Below are 17,544 nucleotides of genomic sequence, written 5' to 3'. Positions count from 1 at the left end.
GTGAATACTCGATAAAATTTAAGATCTTATTGACTTTCATACTACTTCCAGAAAACCAAGTAGTACCTACCCAAAAATCCACAACTCCTATTCCTCCATGCAAATTTGATTTGTACATATACAAAATTGGTATCCGATTTGAGAGACATAAAAAAAAAACATAATTTACCAGCCATACCTCGACCCAGCCTCCTTCTTGTTCCTTCTTCCAGATGCAAAACTCTCTTCCAAAGCTTCCCGCTGGGAACTTGCCGCATTGACCAGCTGTTGCAGCGTGTGTTTTCCAGGGGCAATGGCACGGACCGGATTGTGCTGAAGCGCCGCCATATCGGTCTGATGCGCCATCTCTTGGTTCGCAATGTACTCCTTGTCGGTATTGAAATGGAGGATACGCGATTTCGAGGCGTCAGTATTGCGACCAAAAAGGTGCCGTCGTTGAGATCGCGAAAGGTTCAGATCATCCGCGATATTATCCAACGTCTGCGTCGTTGCTGGTTCCGACGACACAGCCGGAACCTGAGGCTCGCGCTCTACCTCTGGACCGGCCTCAGACGCATCCGTGTCCGCAGTATACACCAATGACTCATATGTTGCGCTCTGCGCCCGAAGACCTGGGACAGCACTCGTCGCAGATTCACTCGACCCAAGCGAGAAAAGACTCACTTTCGGCTTCGGCGCAGGTGGCTGCACAGGAACAGAAGTAGAAGCAGCAGGCTTACTCTGTTCCGATACTGGGTCCTTCACACTCTGCGAAACCTCTGCAGCAGTCTCGACCGGTTTCGACGAAGTAACCTTCTTCTTCTTCTGCGTCCCCCGCGCAACAGACAACGGTTTAAACATCATCGGATTCCCCTTCAACTTAACCTCCTCCGGCTTCTCCATCTGCAACCCACCCTCGCCACCATCATCCCTCAAACTCCCAGCCTTGGGAATCGTCCCATCATCATCATCACCCGCACCACCAGGAGTACTCGAACCCGCCTGTTCCATAGCCCACTCATTCCGACTTTCCTCATCCAACCCGCGATCAAACCCCGGCGCAGCACCAGTCTTCAAACTGAACACCTTCCGCCCCGCCCCAACAGCACCCTTCTTCTCCGCCGCGGCGGGAGCAGCAGCCCTTTTCGGCGCAGGTAAAAACGAATTGAACCCGGTGAACGCTCCCCCGCCACCTAATTTGGCTTTCTTCCGCGCGGGTCCATCATCGTTGTCTTTAGTCTCTTCCGGTTTGAGGTCCAGCGCGACGCGGATCTTGCGCGGGTTGCTGCTATCGACGAGTTTGGGTTTTTGGGCGGCGGTGCTGGTAGGTTTTGTGGTTGTGGTGGTTTGGGGTGTTGGCTTTGTGGTGGTCTCGGGCTCGGAGTCGGAGGCTTCGGAGTCGCTGTAGGATACTAGAGCCATCTTTTTATTTTTTTTATATCTGTTATTGAAGATTGATGGGGAGAGGTTGGAGGTTGATGGGAGTAAAGTAATTGATTGATGGCGGCGATGAAGGCGGAAGGAATATCGGGGTTCTATTACCGTATTGAATGTACTGCACGGGCCATTGTATTTAATCATAGAGGCTCAGGCCGAAACCCTAGTTTATGTCTGTTGACTGCGAGGCTTGGCTTTGGGATGGGGGTTTTTGTCTAAGAATGCGATTCAAAATTTAGTTGCGTATTTGATCTGATTTCGAAGTGATCTTCTTTTTCTTCCTTGAATGAATGTGTCCACTGTCTAGGGGTTCGTTGGTGGTATCTTGGTTGCGCTTGTATACTTGGTGACTGCATCCGCTTGTTATTTCTATGGCATATAGTCATGATGTACATCAAATGTATACTTTCGATTAGTACACAACTGATGAGCGAAGGGAATGCGTAAAGAGATGAGGAAGAATAGAAGAAGGAGAACAACCGTAGCGAAAGTAACCACTCCGACCTCCAGACATAGACTAGCTACACAAAATCCATGAACGAAACCCTCATAACCTTTATCACACTAAGCATATCTCAGTTCCGGGAGACCGTGACCTAGACTTAATTACGGAGTACAAAAGAAACACAAGAGACTGACCAAACAAACCCAGACAAGAATGACATCATCCAAACCACATCCCATAACCGATGATCAATCAGATAAGATAAGAAAAAGATCGGCTTACTCATCTCTTTTCACCTTAGCATTTCAACGCTTGGTGTTTATTACATTCTTCGTCGCAAAACTCCATTTCGCATATTTCTTTCATTTCATTCTCCACCTTGATATCGATCCTTTAATAGAAAAGAAACCATGCCATAAGCTAATTCTCGCCACATGCCCTCGAAACCATCAGAAACCACAACAACCAAAAACAATGGACCCCCCAGAAACAAACCCAACCCAAGAACCCGACAAGCAACCCAAACCAGGTAAATTCCGCTTCAAAACCTCAAAAGACAAGTCCAGGTCTCGACGAGACGACACAACCTCCACCCATCGTCATAGCAGCCACAGACATGCCTCCCACCGCCACAGATCGAAACGCCATCATCGCCGGCGCTCAGCCTCACCAAACCCCATCCACTCAGACAATGAACAACAACAACCAGGCCTCAACGCCGACGCAGCCTTCCGTGAATCTCTCTTCGATGCCCTAGGCGACGACGAAGGCGCCGCGTATTGGGAATCCGTGTATGGACAGCCGATTCACAATTATGCCGTTCCGAATGTACCCAAGGGACCTAATGGGGAGCTGGAGCAGATGGATGAGGAGGAGTATGCCAGTTATGTGCGGACGAAGATGTGGGAGCGTACTAGGGAGGGGATGCTTGCTGAACAGGAGCGGTTGAGGGCTGAGAAGGCGAGGCAGAAGAGACGGGAGGAGAGGAGGGAGGAGGATATGAGGGAGAAGATGCGGTTTGAGAGGGCTATGGAGGAGAGTTTGAGGCGGGGGAAGGAGAGGCGGAGGGTTAAGGCTTGGGGGCGGGTTTGGGAGGAGTATGTGCGGTCTTGGGGAGAGGTTGATCGGGCTGTTGATCAGGTTAGGGATGGTGGCGGCGGGGAGGGGGTTAGGTTGAGAAATTTGATCTTTTGGCCAGTTGAGTCGGGGAAGAGGGGGGACGTGAGTAGGGAGACGGTTGAGGAGTTTATGCGCCATGCGCCGGGGGAGGGTTTGCTGGCGGTTTTGAAGGCCGAGCGGGTGCGGTGGCATCCGGATAAGATTCAGCATCGGTATGGAGCTTTGGGGATTGATGAGGTGATTATGCGCAGTGTCACGGAAGTTTTTCAGATTATTGATCGTTTGTGGAGTGAGATGAAGGAGAAGCAGCAGCTGTGAGCTGGTATACCCCGATTGGTTGGTGTTGAGATTTGCATTGTGGTGGCGTTTTGTGTTTCCATATATATGATACCCTGGTTGAGAATTGGACTACTACTACTTCTGTTATCAACTTATTGGATTGACTATCCAAGGATGGTGCATGACCACTTAGTAGATGTTGATAGAACGAGGTGTCTGCGGCAATAGACATGATGCCTTGCAATGTAAATTGAGGTACAGTCGTCGCGCCGAAGTTGTTCTTGCGGGCTTCCACAAAAGTTGTCAATTATAGCCACAGTATCTGCTGATTTCATGGTCTGATGTAATGGCTCAACTGTCGGCATGCCCAATAACCCAGCTATACCAGGAGCTGAGTTCTCCAGTGACTTGATGTAATCTAGATCATACAGCAGTCCAGGTACACCCTTGAGGGTTCGGTTGTAGATGCCATGCCATTCTTGAGTTCAAGAATCTAGACTCAAGATCTTATATTAGCTGAATAGTTTGATAGGGGAAAGAGGAGGAAGAATATTTCAGTGTTTTGATCTTGAAGTGAATGTATAGAAATAAAACACAAGATTACTATCCATGTTGGGCCTGTTCATGACATTCGTGATAAGCGCATAATTTTCATTGGACTGATATAAAGCTCCAAATTCGCATACTTCATCAACTGTAGGACTCGTGAAACTTTTGTTCGTCACAATATATTGGAATCTCCAAGTAACAACACGGCTATGCAATCACGTAGAAACAGAACACCATACTGATTCTTTTTTTTTGGGTTTTCTTTCTTTTTCCTGAATATCTTCCCTCGCCATCGCTTAGAACCTCGAGTATCTCTGTTTGTTCCGGTACATGGTGAACCCAACATAGCAGCCTGCAACAACAACAAAGAACAGAACAGTCTTGAACAGGAACCCGCTCCAGCTTCCCTTTCTCTTCTTGGTCTTCTTGACGCGGCCGCTGTCGGCGTTTGGTCCACGGCTAGATCGGCTGGAAGGTCCAACGCTGTAAAGGTTCTGCGATTTCACCGAGACGATGTCATGGTTGTCGCTCAGTTCACCGGTCTCGCCAGAGAAGCCCAGGTACGCGACGGACGGGATAGCGATGTTGGTCTCGGGCGCGGTCAGGGTAAAGCAGTTGGTCCAGCTGTCCTCAGACTTGTACTGCAGGTCGAGAGTCAACGACTTGTCCTGGAAGTACGTCAAACGGGCTTTGGTGGGGATCGAAGCGCCTCGCAGACCACGGGCCTAATCTTGTTAGCATATATTTGCGTTACTCTGATTTTAAGTACTTACAGAACAACCGGCCAATTCGTTGGCCTTGCCGTCATGCGCCTGGTCGTAGCTGGTCTGTCCGTCGCCCATCATAGCCATGACGTAAGGGAACGAGGTACCGGGACGGTTGTTCTTGTAGGTGTCAAAGAAGATACCGAGACCCTCGAAGTTATCCGTTGATCCAAAGACCGGACCCTGCGTGGCGCGCTGTTTGGTAAGCCACATGGCAAAGCCATCGCCGTGCAGATTACCATTTCCATGAAGCTTGAACTCGACCTCGATCTACACACATGTCAGAAACGAGTCTTCGTCATTATAGCCGACAGGACGAACTGACCTCCCAGTTTGTCGCAGTAAGGGGAACACGGGAGAAGATCCATCCCTGCTGCGAGGGTCGATCGGCCGTAAGACGGATGTATCTGCCATTGTTCAGCCCTTGCTCCTCTGAGATCGCATTGTGGGTGGGATGAAGTACTTGTCTGCGCGGATTATCGTGTCACCACCAAAATCGAACCAGCGGCTTTGGAAGTCTGAATCCAGGTATGGCTGTCATCGCGTTAACAGGGCTGTGCCAAAAGCGCGGAAATCGACCCAGTCGAAACTGCTGTGAATGAGTTATAGGATGGGACCCACCGGAGCGAGACTGTGAGTGCGAAGCTATTGACCCGGTTAGTTAGTGCGCGACCGTCATACGCTCGAGTGGGTGTGCAGGCGTACTGGAATGCTCTTGATGTTCTCGTCGCCGTCGTAAGCATTGGCCACTGGCATAGTCGCCAGGCCGGCAAGACACAAGAGAGAAGAGAGCCGCGGGAGCAGCATTGTGAGGCAGGAATTGGTAATGAGCTTTAACAAGCTGCAGATACAAACGACCGTGAAAGCAGGTAGGTTATGATAACTATGAACGACGGACTGCAGCTAACGAAATCGGGTCCTCTCCACCAGCAAGGCGTAGATAGTTCAATGTCACCGGGACATGCACAAGCTCCGAACTCAATTGCAAGAGACGGAGGATAAAGTCAATCGAACGGCAGGTCGACGACCGGAGAATAATAGAGAGGAATGTCAGAAAGAGAACGAAGGAGTGAAGAACGGAATGGAAGAAGAGCGGTGCCGAAGCAAACTGTCAGAAAGGAATACTATGTAGACTGGTCAGAGATCGACGTCAGTAAACATGCAAACAAGTGTCCACATCGCAACTGTGGCGTAGTCAGCCCCGGCGGACGGACGCGCATCAGCCACAGGTCGGCCATCGCCCGCGGACTTTGAGGTTCAGATCCTGTGACCGGCCCGTGACCTCAACAATTACTGTATCGCTGATTTGCCTTCCCTGCAAAACGCATAATTCCGCCTTCATTCCCTTGGTCTCATATCTCAATACACCAACACAATGGCTCTCTTCGGTTCCGGCTCCAACAATGCTGCTCCCAACCAGCAGGAGGTCAAGACTGCCATCATCAAGCAGCTCCAGCAAGAGGCTGCCATGGCCAATGCTCGAAATCTGATCGGAGTATGTCCAGTTTCTCGCTTGCGGTCAGCGTCTAGTTTCTGACAACAGTATAGAAAGTGAATGAGCACTGCTTCGACGCCTGCATTCCCGCCCCCGGCTCCTCCATCACACCCAAGGAAGAGACCTGCCTCTCTCAGTGCATGGAGAAGTACATCTCCTTCTGGAACACCGCCAGCCGTACCTACGTCTCTCGTGTCTCCCGCGAAAGCAAGCGTCTCGGCGGTGCTGAGAACCTCGCCATGATGGCTACTCCCACCGACACCAGCCTGTAAATTAGCGTTGGGGTTTATAGGCAATTGGAAGTATTCTATAGATGGTAATCGGAAGCGCGATCGGTTTCTCAAATTTCTTATGGACGTCAGCGTGGGCCTCCTGCAAACTTTTTTTTATCGCCTTTTTTCTCCTTTCATAACTTGGGGGATGTATAGTTGGAATGGTGTACGATAACGGCGCGCGCTTTGCGGTAGATTGGGTGTCCCCTATCGGGCGGGTTGGAAGGCAACGGCAACGGATCTGTGGTGGCAGACAGGGGTCCACAGACAGCGTGTCTTGAAGCATACTAAGAGATGCGGTATTCACAGGTTCATAGCCTACTTTTATTGCATTTGAAAGATATGTACATTATACAGGTCTCCAAAAAGAGAAATGAATGAAGCAACCAAGTAGCATCCCAATACTTGTAACTATTATAAAACCACGATGCGAGAAACAAAACAGTCCAGTCGATGCAAACGATCGACTCGGCGGGAGACCCCGGAGTAGAACCAACCCCGAGAGCACCTGATCCTTATTTCAAAACCAAACACAAGTACTGGAGATTCAGTTGCCTCGATGCTCGTGAAAGCAATCCATATCAATGGAGGCCGAGGTACGTGGAATGCGGAAGCGTGGGAAGCCCGCATCAGATATACAAAGGTAGATGCTCCAATAAAACGATGAAACAGAGAAATCCAAAGGTCAAGTCGGCCAGCGATCATCCAGACAATCGAACCGATCGAGAAGACAAATATGTAAAAGTAATAGCATGGTTGTTTTTCACTGCTGCTATTTCGGTGGCCCAGTCAACCAGGCTAAAAGATAAGGCATGACTTCCATGTCTTTGCATAGAGGTACTCCATTGCCTTTACTCTAGACAGCTATGGTGAAATGATCATTTCATCATGACTCGTAGAAAAAGTTAGAAGTCGGGGAACAAATGGCCGTGACTAAATTAAGTTGTGATCGTCAGTAATACGGAAGAAAATACGCCGAGCAGGTTGCACATACATATCTTCGCCGCCTTGACCGTAGGCTTCCTGTTCTTCCGGGTAGCGGTCATACTGGCTTGCATCACCTTGTCCTCCCCGAATCGGTGGTACATAGGGAGCATCAATGTCTTTCCTGGCCAGCCGGTCCCAGGTGACCTCGGCGAACCATGGATGATTCTTGACGTCTTCCGGGCCACCATGTAAGTTACCCAGGCGCTTGGTTAGGTCTGCCGTGATCAGTTGGGAGAGTAGGTCCACGGCATCCGGGTGCAGGTAAGGTGGGTATTTTACCCGACCTCGTAGAATGTTTTCATAGATCTTGACCGGCGATCCGCTGTCCCAGAAGGGTGTGAAGCCACACAGCATTTCGAAGATCAGGATTCCAAGGGACCACCTTCGCCATGTCAGCGGGATTCCCTATATGAGTGCTCCCAGGATATGATCGGACAGCAAGACTTACCAGTCCACCGACTTGTTGTAACCCTTGGATGAGACAACCTCGGGAGCCAAATAATCGGGCGTGCCACACAGGGTCCAGGTAATGTCGGGCACCTCCTTCGCAAAACCGAAGTCTGTGATCTTCAGATGACCATGCCGGTCGAGAAGTAAGTTCTCCGGCTTCAGATCTCGATAGATAATCTGATGAGAGTGCAGATATTCCAGCGCAAGAGTGACTTCCGCGGCGTAGAACTTGGCCACGGGATTAGGGAATCGCTAGACGGGGACCCCCCCCGGGTCAGCGTACATTTCGGAGCAATGAAGACGGGAGAGGATCACCCACCTGAGACTTGCGAAGCAGACTGAAGAGTTCACCTCCCTCGACAAAATCCATGACCATGTACAGATTTCGCGAATCCTGCCATGTGCCCCACAAGGTGATCAAGAACGGATGTCTGACGCGATTGAGCATTCGTCGCTCGTCATTAGTATGCTCAATCTGCTTCATCTTGACCACCTGGGCCTTCTTTAAGACTTTGATGGCATAGAAGCGGTGGTTGTGCTTAGACTGCACAAGATGGACTCGACCAAAGCTACCGGTGCCCAACGTGCGCTGGAGGCTAAAATCTTCGAGAGAGTACTTGCCCTTTGTGGTTCGGGTCTGCGATTGTTGAGAACCTCCGCCGACCGACTGGCCGCTCTGATGGGATGAATGAATTATATTCTGTATACTGGCGACATTATGAGAGTTGTTGTGGTGGTGACCATGGTGATGGTGGGCCGAGGGTGATTGCGTCACGGCGGATTGCATGGAGGATGGTTGACCCTCGGGGTGGCTTCGATTAGTGCCTGAAGAGCGATTGTGATGATCGTGGGACGATTGGTGAGGTTGCGCAGAGGTATAAGCAGCGTCGGGGGAGGTGGCAGTAGTAGTGGGATGGGATTGGTGGCTGTGGTGATTCTGGTTTGGTGACGTCTGCGTCTGGGCCGCTGTGGGTGACGAACCGGCTTCAAGCTCTTTACTGAGGGTCTGCGAATCCTTGGTCCGCCGTTTCTTCAATAAGCCTCCTAAGCTCGGCATGGAGAACTAAAAAAGAAAATATTACCTGATTGTGAGATCAGGAAAAAAAAACAAAGAAACAAAATGGGGAAAAGGGTTCAAGGAGAAAAAAAAAAGAATCAAAATAAACCCCCAAAATGTAGATGGGACTTTTGTGAGATTCACGCGAAATGGGATTAAAAAAAAGAGGGTTCAGGAATCAAGCTCAACCCCTCTTTCGATCTTCCCTTTTTTTTGCTTCCTTGCGAAGGAGGGGAAAAACCGCCAGCAACGAAACGTTACGCCTCTTTTTTTTTTTTGTACGGTTCCGAGCAGCGGATACAACGGGGGGGACTTCGCCGTAGTCACCGAGAAGCGGTCAACCCCAAGCTTGCAATTGGAATTCAAACAAATTCTAAGACGAACTCGTGTCAAACGGCTCTAGTGGTTGTGTTTCGTCGTGTTTTTCCTCCGTTAGTTGATTTGCTTTTTGTCGTTCAAACCCGGTGAAACTTTCAGCCAAGACACGATAATCGAGGGAGGGGAAATTGAAACGTCAACGTTCCGTAGGGAAGAAGAGGAAGAGTAATGATTCGAGATGCAGTTAATTAGTTTGGTTGTTTGGGCGGAGAGGAAAATTGACCCAGAAGAGCAAAGCGCGGGGGGGCGATTCTAATTTATCGGAAATGCATCTGTCTGTGAGTCTCCTCTTCTCTCTCTCTCACTCTACGTCTCTTTCTTTCTCTCTATACCTAATCTGTAGCTTCTTACATGCAGACCCCAACATCAATGGTTTTTTACCACCACAAGTTATACATCGAAACCCGCCAAACATAATCTATGAGAAGAAAAACACATCTCAAACCAGCCCCACTTTTTTGCTTTTTTTTTTTTTCTCCCATATGGAGGAAAATAGAAAAGAGGAATAAAAATTAAAAATTGAAGTTTAAGACAAAAATAAGAAAGGAAAGGAAAAGAAACCCCTCTCAGTAGAATGGATGTTTCATCAACAATCCAAAAATCCGTACATTAGTTGTCGAAGATCACGACACTCGGGATGGATGACCACTCGGAAGAGATCCAATGAACGCTACGTTCCCTCTGTCCGGGGTCATTCGAGTCATATCCATCCCCATGAACGGAAGTCAAATAATCCATAGAACATAGAATCAATCGATAACTACCAGAGATAATGAATCATCAAGATCACTGTGGATAAGAGAGACCCTCAAGCTTTCCGCTCCCCGGCCCTATGAGATCACCACTTTATCATACCCGACGAAGTAGATACAGAGTATACTTTCTCCTACTAGTAGTAATCTGGTGTCGCATCAAAACCACGAAACGGTATAGAATTGCCCGTTTTCTTCGATGCATAATTCATGGTCAGACCACATCCTACTCCATATAACCTACTAGTATCTCTCTCCCCATCAGTCCATCAAAATGATACCACAAGTTGGGCACTGTTCAGGAAGTACTAACCAGACGGGACTAGTCCTGCATCGTGACCTCATCATTCAAAGACAAGTGGATCGGCGGAACGCCCCGCTCTTCGGAGATTTCCCTTCTCGGCCGTTAACTCGATTAGTAGTGGATTCGCTGGAGCTTCAGTAGGTAGTGTCCAATGCCCACTTAATAGTAATACCTCCAAATGAAATAAGTCAGATATGGAGAAAATACTCGATATAGAATGTCGCTTTTTTAATGGGTGTGGTCCTTATGTTGGGTTGAAACTACGAAAGGTTACGCCGACACATCTAGAACTTGATCATGTCTTGGGTATTGCCTGTCTCTATGCAGTAAATGATATATCGTTTCACAGAATCAATCGTCTCGATGTCGTCCTGAGATGTCCCCGATTGAATGGGAAAGAGGCTAAATCCGATAATGTGCCATGTTCTTCTTGATTTCATCCACGATCTCCACCGCTTCCAGTGCGTTCCGCGCCTCAAAGTCATATCGCTTCTGCTCGTTCGCATCGTTGCCGCGAAGCACAACCACCCGGAAGTTCTTGGGATGGCGACGGCTCACCTTGCATCCAACGACGTCGTTGAAACTAATCGACCGGGTCTTGGTGTCCGATCCAGTCTTCGCAGTATCCCCCGGCATGATGTGCATGTAGTCATTGTCAAACGTGAGAATCTTGTGGTTCGAGGCAGTGAAAGACATGGATTGCTTGCGGAACACGTGGTACCGGCGATAGTAGCCCCCAATGAGGTCCTGCTGCTGCGCCAGTGGATGTAACATGCGCGGCCCGCCCTTCTTCCCTTTCTTGCTCGACGGCACAGTGCCACTGTCAATTTGAAGCGGTGCATTGGGGGACGAGCTGCCCGGAGAGCCAGTCAAAGACTGGGGCCCAAATCGCCGGCGCACGAGATCCAGCTCGGTAAGGTTTCCCAGAGCTTCCACGGTGCGGTCTAAAGGCGCGATCGTATTAGATCCCATCACCTTCAGGAGGTAATTCCCCTTATCTAAGCCCCAGCGTTTGCATACCGAGTCCAATATCTCCGCGATGTAGCTGTCAGTGGACGTGTTGAGAGTCGTGACTTGCGTAGAGCCTTCGATATTGATGAAGCGGATCTTTAGGGTCTTCGAGACCCCCAGACGCGGCGTAGCATGCGACGTTGGCACCGCAGGCCGATCGGCCGGGGTGAGCGTATTGTCATTCAGGGCCGACGAGAACGGTTGCCCTAAGATCGGATTGGGTCGAGGCGCTTTATTTTGAGAAGTTGGTTGGGCGGAGGGAACATTGAGAGCTGACGCTGCATCATTGGTGTCTTCAGGAGGAACTGCCTGGCTCTCCGTGGGGAATTGGCGTTCATTCTCTTCAAATTCACTATCGGAAGCCTCCACCAGGGCAAATTCATCGTACTGTTTCCCTCTCCCTCGACCTCGTGCCCCAGCTGCTCGATTGTTATTCGACGTAAAATCCGTAATCTGTGACGTTCGTCCTAAGGCGGGAAAGTCGTATTCCACTTCGCCATCTTCCACCATTCGAAGCGCCCATCGGTTAACAGTCAACTTGTTACGTTCAATGGCAGGTTGGCGACCTTCTTCCGAGTATCGCCAGAGCGCCAAACCGATCGCCTCAACCACGGTGACGGGAGCTGGTTGCTCCGCGAGTTTAGATTCTCGGGCAATAGGAAGGTCAATCGGCTCTTCCGGGTCAGAAGAAAACGGTAAGTATAACTTGATATTCAATGCATCAGTAAGGCCTTTGCCCGAGAGCACCGCAAATTTCTCGACCGGATTGGTCGGTGCGCGTTTGCGCGCGTTGAGTGCCTTCGATAGCAAACTAACGGGTTGTACTGTGCTAATGGGCCGCGGCGGAGGCAAATCTTGCAATTCGGGAGCCGGTGTTTTGGCCTTCCTAGGAGATGCTGTTTGAGATCCTGTTCCATTCGGCAACTTATGCATCATCATAGGCGACGATGAATCTAGGCTTCCAGTGATACCGACGCCCACCAGGAGCGATGCAGAACCAGCCGTGGCATCGAAATCGGATGAAAGTGCCGAGTCCTCGGACTCAGCTCCCGAATCTTCCGGATGCTCATCTAGTCCTCCAAGATTCCTACTACTAGCTCCCCTGCGCCTGTTACTAGCCAACTCTATAACCTGATCCTGACCAGAAAACTGAATCTGCTTCCGCGAGACCAAGGAGCCCATTTCATTATCCGAAGACATATCGCTGCTGGCGGTAGTGGTTGTATCTCGCCGTGGCCGCTCATTCACACTAACAGCGGTTCCTAGCGATCCCGTGCGGTAATGCATGCCCATCGTGGGGTGAGAGGGAGATGTGACCATAACTTGTGGGCCTTCTTGACGATCAGTTGAACGTATTGGAGAGGATCCGGCTCGTGTCCGTATTGGCAGCTTAGGAAATTTGATCTGTTGGGAAGCCCTGCAATGGTTTAGCACAAGAATGCAGTCTGAGAACATAAGAACCTCAAATCACTCGTATCGACCAACCTTTGACTATCCACATCATCGTCGCTCTCATCACTCAGATCACTGCTGTCATCCTCCTCTGCATCTCTTTGTTTATAAGAATCATTTTGCTGTCGCTCCTTCCGATGGGTTCTTTTCCCAGCACGTCCATGGGGCCGGCGTCCTATCACTTCTGTAGAGCTTTTGCCCGTCACCATGCCCCCTTCATCTTCCTCGCCATCCTCCCCTAAACCAAGTCTCTGGGCTTCGTTCGCATCCCTAGAAACACCCAGTTGGTAATACTCTGAAGTAACCGCAGCGGTGGTGGGAATTGGAGGAGAATATGTCCGGCGAATATGGGCTGCTACGCTTTGTGCGCTGGGGTTTGTTGAGGCCGAGGACCAGCCCGCTGCGCGAAATCCAGGAGTATTGAGAACCGAGTTATTCACGTTGATGAGTCTGTCGCCTATTCCGTCTTTTATCGTGGATAGATAAGAGGTGCGCAGTTGCCATATTGTAAAACTACAATTCTTTTAGTACTAAATTCTTGGTATGAAGGGCGATCGCGGGGAAGGTGGTGGGAGCAGCTGCGAGGTGCGGATCACTAGACGTACTCTTCATTGTGAAGGAGAGACATCTTCCCACGGTTTTGAGTAGATGTTGAGAGGATATAGATATCGAACTTTGGCAGCGATCAAGAATATTGTGGATTTAAGGTAGACACCGTATAGTCGCTGGTGGTGCTCGTCTGGGCATGATTCTTAAGTACTGCGTTGAGAGTGAATAGATGCGCTGAACGTGGTCAGCAACAGAGTGATCAAATGAAGGTTCGTTCTCAAACAGGACCAGCCCGATGTAGAGTAAAGGGAAGATAAACAAGGAAGAAACGATATGGTCGTGAAGGGAGTTGGCGAAGGTTTAGTGCTGAGTAGCGGAGAAGGAAGAGCAGCAAATTGCGGGTTCTCCCAAGACAATCTCCGCAGATCAGCCAAGAAACATGGATGTAGATAATGCGCCGCCGATCCTTCGTAGATTATGTGTTTATATTATTTAGATTGACTGCTAAATTATTGGCACAAAATGATGGTGTTTGATTTAACATAGTCATCGTTCTAATATAATACAAGTCCCTAACAACTAATGACCATTACAGACATTGTCCCATCCCCTGGTGTGGTTTCCAGAAGGAGAGGTTTATCTCACCAAACGTCCACGATGAAAGAATGAGACGCATTAAGCCTGAGCCTTGCGACCTCTCCCTTTCTTCGGTTTCTCGTCATCATCAATAAAATCATCGTCGGCGGCCTTCTTAGCCTTCTTCCCTTTGCCTGAGCCGCCCTTCGCCGCGGATTTCGAGGCGGGTTTCTTTGGTACCCGGACATATTTGTCCTTCTTCAGGTCTAGTTCTTCACTTTCATCATCCTCTTTGGAATCATCCTCGAGCACTTCATCATCCGACTCATCGATGGCATCTTCAATATCGGGCTTGTCCTTTGGCATTTTCTTTGGAGCAGCGACGCTGCTGGCCTTCATGAAGGGAAGTGGATGCGAGCGCTGATTATAGAGTCGTGTGAATGTCGCTTTCGTCTGTGTATCTAATTTCACCATTGATTGATCCATAGGGCCAAGACCAAGCTCGACCAGAGCATCCCAGTCATCCCGGGTGAGAAAATAACTGTCCATAAAATCAATGACGTCCTCAACACCTTCTTTTCCATCTTTCATCAACCGGCGAACAAGCTTGTCCCAGATAAGGGGTAGATATTGTTGTCTGATTTCGTCACGGTCCCCGGAGGCACGAAGGCGCATGTGGCCCTGGATTTCCTTGGTACAACGCCAAAGTTTCCCTGTAGTTATTCTGTTAGCAAAATAGATATGTAAGGGGTTGAAGCATACATACCTTGTTTGCTGTTCTGACCTAGCCAACTAGTGAAGCCAGCTCGCTCGGTCATATTGCCGTAAGCGAAACTGGCGGGACGAACAAAGCTAAAGACAGCGTGGGTTGGCATCAGACTCCATTGCTGTTGTGTTCCGTGGATCATTCTGTCAACCAGGTCACCGTCACTGATGCTTGACGCTGCGTTATCCGCTAACTCGAGCAACTTCAACTTTTGCTCTTTGCCTTGATAATTACCGGACAAGGCTGGCCTTGTTCTCAGGTAGTTCTCTTGAAGCATCAAGTAGCTGAACTCGTGATCATTGAAATAAAGTTCGATCTTGTCGTTCAACGTCGCTTTGGAACTTGGAGAGAACATCTGAGCGCTGAGAATTTTGGATACGATATCCCAGGGCTTCAGAATGACATGCTTTTCCCAGGCCTTGGACATCTCCCGCCCCTTCTCAAAATTCAGATTTTGCTGATCCAACTTCACAGTCGACAGCATATTAATAACTTGACGAATGTCGGCATGCGTCCCTTCGATGAGACTATCGAGAACAGGGGGCGGGATCTTCAAACCCTCTCGGAAGCAGATCGTTGAGAGTCTAGCCCTGATCTGTTCAGCAGTCGGACGTCTAAAGGGTAGTTCATACGTAACGTGATCGAAAGGCTTCATTTTCGGAAGCCTACGTTCGTTACATATAAGGATGAGTGGGATGTGAGTTTTCTTTGCAATAGCAGCCAACGCCCCAACACCACCTCGGTCTCCAGCTGACATTCCATCTACCTCATCCATGATCAATACCATATTCTTTTTTTCTCTGTGCACCTTTTGGCCGTCAGCGGCAAAATAACCCTGCAGGGACGTTGTATCCAAGACACCCAAAAGACCGGTTTCAACGAGCTTTTTGCTCCTCGTGTCACTGGCATTCGTTTCGACGACATCGTAGCCTTCGAGCTTCGCCACAAGATGTGCTGCGGTTGTTTTACCGATTCCTGGAGGACCGTGGATCATGACCGCGCGGTAAATTCCAGTGCCATCCTTACCAGGTTTCGAGAAGTTCCCCTTGGCATTCTTGTGCCAATCCCGAAGCCAACTTTGTAGTTTCTCGACAGCGGTTTTATTGCCACAGATCATGTTCATCGACGTTGGTGCATACTTTGTGGTCCAGAGTTCATCCTCAGGCCTGGGGCCTTGCGAGTTTGATGGTGCCTGGGATCCTGTGGGCGCCTTAGCTGACGCTGTACTAGCAGCCTTTGCCTTGCGCTTCTCTTCCTGTTCAATTTCAGCAGCCATGGCTTGAATTTTCTTGTCTTCTGCCTTCCTCTTTTCTTCATATTTTTCAGCGGCTTTTCCGTCGCCGCCATTGGCTGGCAGTCTTCGGATGAGCTCGAAGAGACCCTCTTCATTGATTGTTTTCAGGTTATGATCCTTGATCGTCTTAAGCTTTTTGGGACCGGCATCACCTCCGAGGACAACGTAACTTGTCTTTGAACTCGGAGCTCCAGTAACTTTGCCGCCATATTTTTTGACTAGGTTTTGTCCTTCTTCACGACCCAAAGTGTCAAGGACACCGGTGAAAACAAAAGACAACCCTGCAAGACAATTTTCAGCCCCGACCGGGATTTCAGCGGTTCCGCCGGCTGCGGGGGAGCGCGCTCGTGCAGCGAATGGGTTAAACTTCTTCTTGTCTCCAGATTCTGGTGGGGGTGAGGGCGGTCGGACAGTTGGGATACTGTCAAAGATGTCCTGTATTTCCTTGCTTTCGGGCTGGTCTTTCTTAGACGGAGACCCCTTTGGTTTCTTGGGCGCACGAGCCGCTGACGATGCTTTCGAATGTGAAGTACCCTTCTTAGGGCTTTCCCGGGTTTCATCCTCCTCCTCCTTACCCAGGGCTTCAGATTTCCGTTTCCTTCCAGGCTGTGAAGCTGCCGATTTTGTTGCTCTCTTCGGCTGTTTTGGCGCATCCTCCATAACTACATCATCGTCATCTGAGTCTAACTTCGAGGCTGGCTTCCTACGTCCAGACCTACTTGAGGCTGCAGTAGCCGGTTTCACTGCAAGTTCTTCGAGATCGCTATCCTTTTCACTGTGCTCATCCTCAACATAATCATCATCGCCTTTACCTGGCTTTCCAAACTCCGTTGCAAATATGTCATCATCGCCGAGTTTTTCATCATCTAGGACAGTCGTAGCCTTCCTCTTAGATTCGCGCGTTGGTCGCTTGGGGGTCTCCTTTTTCTCGGTCTGTTTATTCGCTCGCGGCGATTTGCTGGCTTTGCCCTCCTCTGAAATGGCGTTATTGGGGGGCTGAGTCTCCGTAGCGGGCATCGCGGTACTGGCTTTGGCCGGCCTTCCTTTCTTCTTACTGGAGGCGAAGTAGTCCGAAGTGGTCGTCACCTCCCCTTGCGGTGCCTCGGGTTTCCTTCACAGGGATGGTCAGTGGGTGAGCCAGCAGATTTGAGTAGGTACTGTGCAATGCATACGGCTTTGTCGACTCCTTTGCTTTGGGGGCTGGCGCCTTGGTCGCTTTGATATCGTCCTCGTCATCACTGTCATCCACAACTTTCCTCCCGCCTACATGACCAGTTAATGAACGCGCAAGTGAGTAGAACGGTTGACATCTTACGCCTTTTCCTGCCAGCAGGTTCCTAAGAGAAATTCATGTTAGTTTGATTCAACGAAATTATAGCCTGCATCGCAGAACCCGAAAAGTTGATTTGGCAGCGGAGCCTTCCGTACCTCTTTCTTTGCGGGCGGCTTCGCAGGAGAGGCACTAGAGCCCTGACTGCTGCTCGGCTTGCCACCAAAAAAGCTCCTGATATCAGCAGGCATGATGAATTATAAAAATCTCAGAGCATGCCATGGACAGACAGAAGGTGAATTAGGGATGATAAGTGCAGATTTGAACCAACCAATGCACCAAGCGCTCTTAGTAAATGA

The 17,544-nt window shown here is 49.6% G+C and overlaps 7 protein-coding genes across 7 annotated transcripts; 3 read left to right on the top strand and 4 right to left on the bottom strand.

Moving 5' to 3' along the window:
• Positions 1-5: 5 nt before the first annotated feature.
• Positions 6-1,511, bottom strand: BDV27DRAFT_130920 (PRCC domain-containing protein). The gene has a single exon (XM_032067518.1). The coding sequence runs from the start codon at positions 1,399-1,401 to the stop codon at positions 166-168; it is 1,236 nt and encodes a 411-aa protein (XP_031925917.1). The 5' UTR covers positions 1,402-1,511; the 3' UTR covers positions 6-165.
• An 824-nt stretch (positions 1,512-2,335) lies between these two features.
• BDV27DRAFT_146640 (uncharacterized protein) lies at positions 2,336-3,298 on the top strand (the record flags this gene model as incomplete). The annotated part of the gene is made up of 1 exon (XM_032070610.1): positions 2,336-3,298. One exon carries the CDS (start codon positions 2,336-2,338, stop codon positions 3,296-3,298), a length of 963 nt encoding a protein of 320 aa, XP_031925916.1.
• A 596-nt stretch (positions 3,299-3,894) lies between these two features.
• BDV27DRAFT_130917 (legume-like lectin family protein) lies at positions 3,895-5,793 on the bottom strand. The gene is made up of 6 exons (XM_032067517.1): positions 5,278-5,793; positions 5,194-5,217; positions 5,036-5,106; positions 4,898-4,979; positions 4,582-4,842; positions 3,895-4,533 (listed from the first exon to the last, which is right to left on the bottom strand). Exons 1-6 carry the CDS (start codon positions 5,377-5,379, stop codon positions 4,105-4,107), a joined length of 969 nt encoding a protein of 322 aa, XP_031925915.1. The 5' UTR covers positions 5,380-5,793; the 3' UTR covers positions 3,895-4,104.
• Positions 5,794-5,876: 83 nt separating this feature from the next.
• tim13 (protein translocase subunit TIM13) lies at positions 5,877-6,735 on the top strand. The gene is made up of 2 exons (XM_032067516.1): positions 5,877-6,067; positions 6,121-6,735. Exons 1-2 carry the CDS (start codon positions 5,948-5,950, stop codon positions 6,337-6,339), a joined length of 339 nt encoding a protein of 112 aa, XP_031925914.1. The 5' UTR covers positions 5,877-5,947; the 3' UTR covers positions 6,340-6,735.
• A 464-nt stretch (positions 6,736-7,199) lies between these two features.
• pkaC (cAMP-dependent protein kinase catalytic subunit pkaC) lies at positions 7,200-8,833 on the bottom strand (the record flags this gene model as incomplete). The annotated part of the gene is made up of 4 exons (XM_032074053.1): positions 7,200-7,272; positions 7,334-7,708; positions 7,775-8,028; positions 8,096-8,833. The coding sequence occupies 4 exons, from the start codon at positions 8,831-8,833 to the stop codon at positions 7,245-7,247; spliced, it is 1,395 nt and encodes a 464-aa protein (XP_031925913.1). The 3' UTR covers positions 7,200-7,244.
• A 573-nt stretch (positions 8,834-9,406) lies between these two features.
• On the top strand, positions 9,407-9,881 carry BDV27DRAFT_14654 (uncharacterized protein). Its single transcript, XM_032070594.1, has one exon. The coding sequence runs from the start codon at positions 9,478-9,480 to the stop codon at positions 9,718-9,720; it is 243 nt and encodes an 80-aa protein (XP_031925912.1). The 5' UTR covers positions 9,407-9,477; the 3' UTR covers positions 9,721-9,881.
• Positions 9,882-10,669: 788 nt separating this feature from the next.
• Positions 10,670-17,436, bottom strand: BDV27DRAFT_146636 (uncharacterized protein; the record flags this gene model as incomplete). Its single annotated transcript, XM_032070609.1, has 8 exons — positions 10,670-12,695; positions 12,764-13,243; position 13,336; positions 13,975-14,568; positions 14,622-17,026; positions 17,088-17,178; positions 17,231-17,252; positions 17,344-17,436. 8 exons carry the CDS (start codon positions 17,434-17,436, stop codon positions 10,670-10,672), a joined length of 5,712 nt encoding a protein of 1,903 aa, XP_031925911.1.
• Between the last annotated feature and the right edge of the window lie 108 nt (positions 17,437-17,544).

Source organism: Aspergillus caelatus (assembly GCF_009193585.1).
Source record: "Aspergillus caelatus strain CBS 763.97 unplaced genomic scaffold BDV27scaffold_130, whole genome shotgun sequence".
NCBI classification, from domain to species: domain Eukaryota; kingdom Fungi; phylum Ascomycota; class Eurotiomycetes; order Eurotiales; family Aspergillaceae; genus Aspergillus; species Aspergillus caelatus.
Note: the sequence above shows the minus strand (reverse complement) of the source record. Positions and strands in the feature narration are given on the sequence as shown.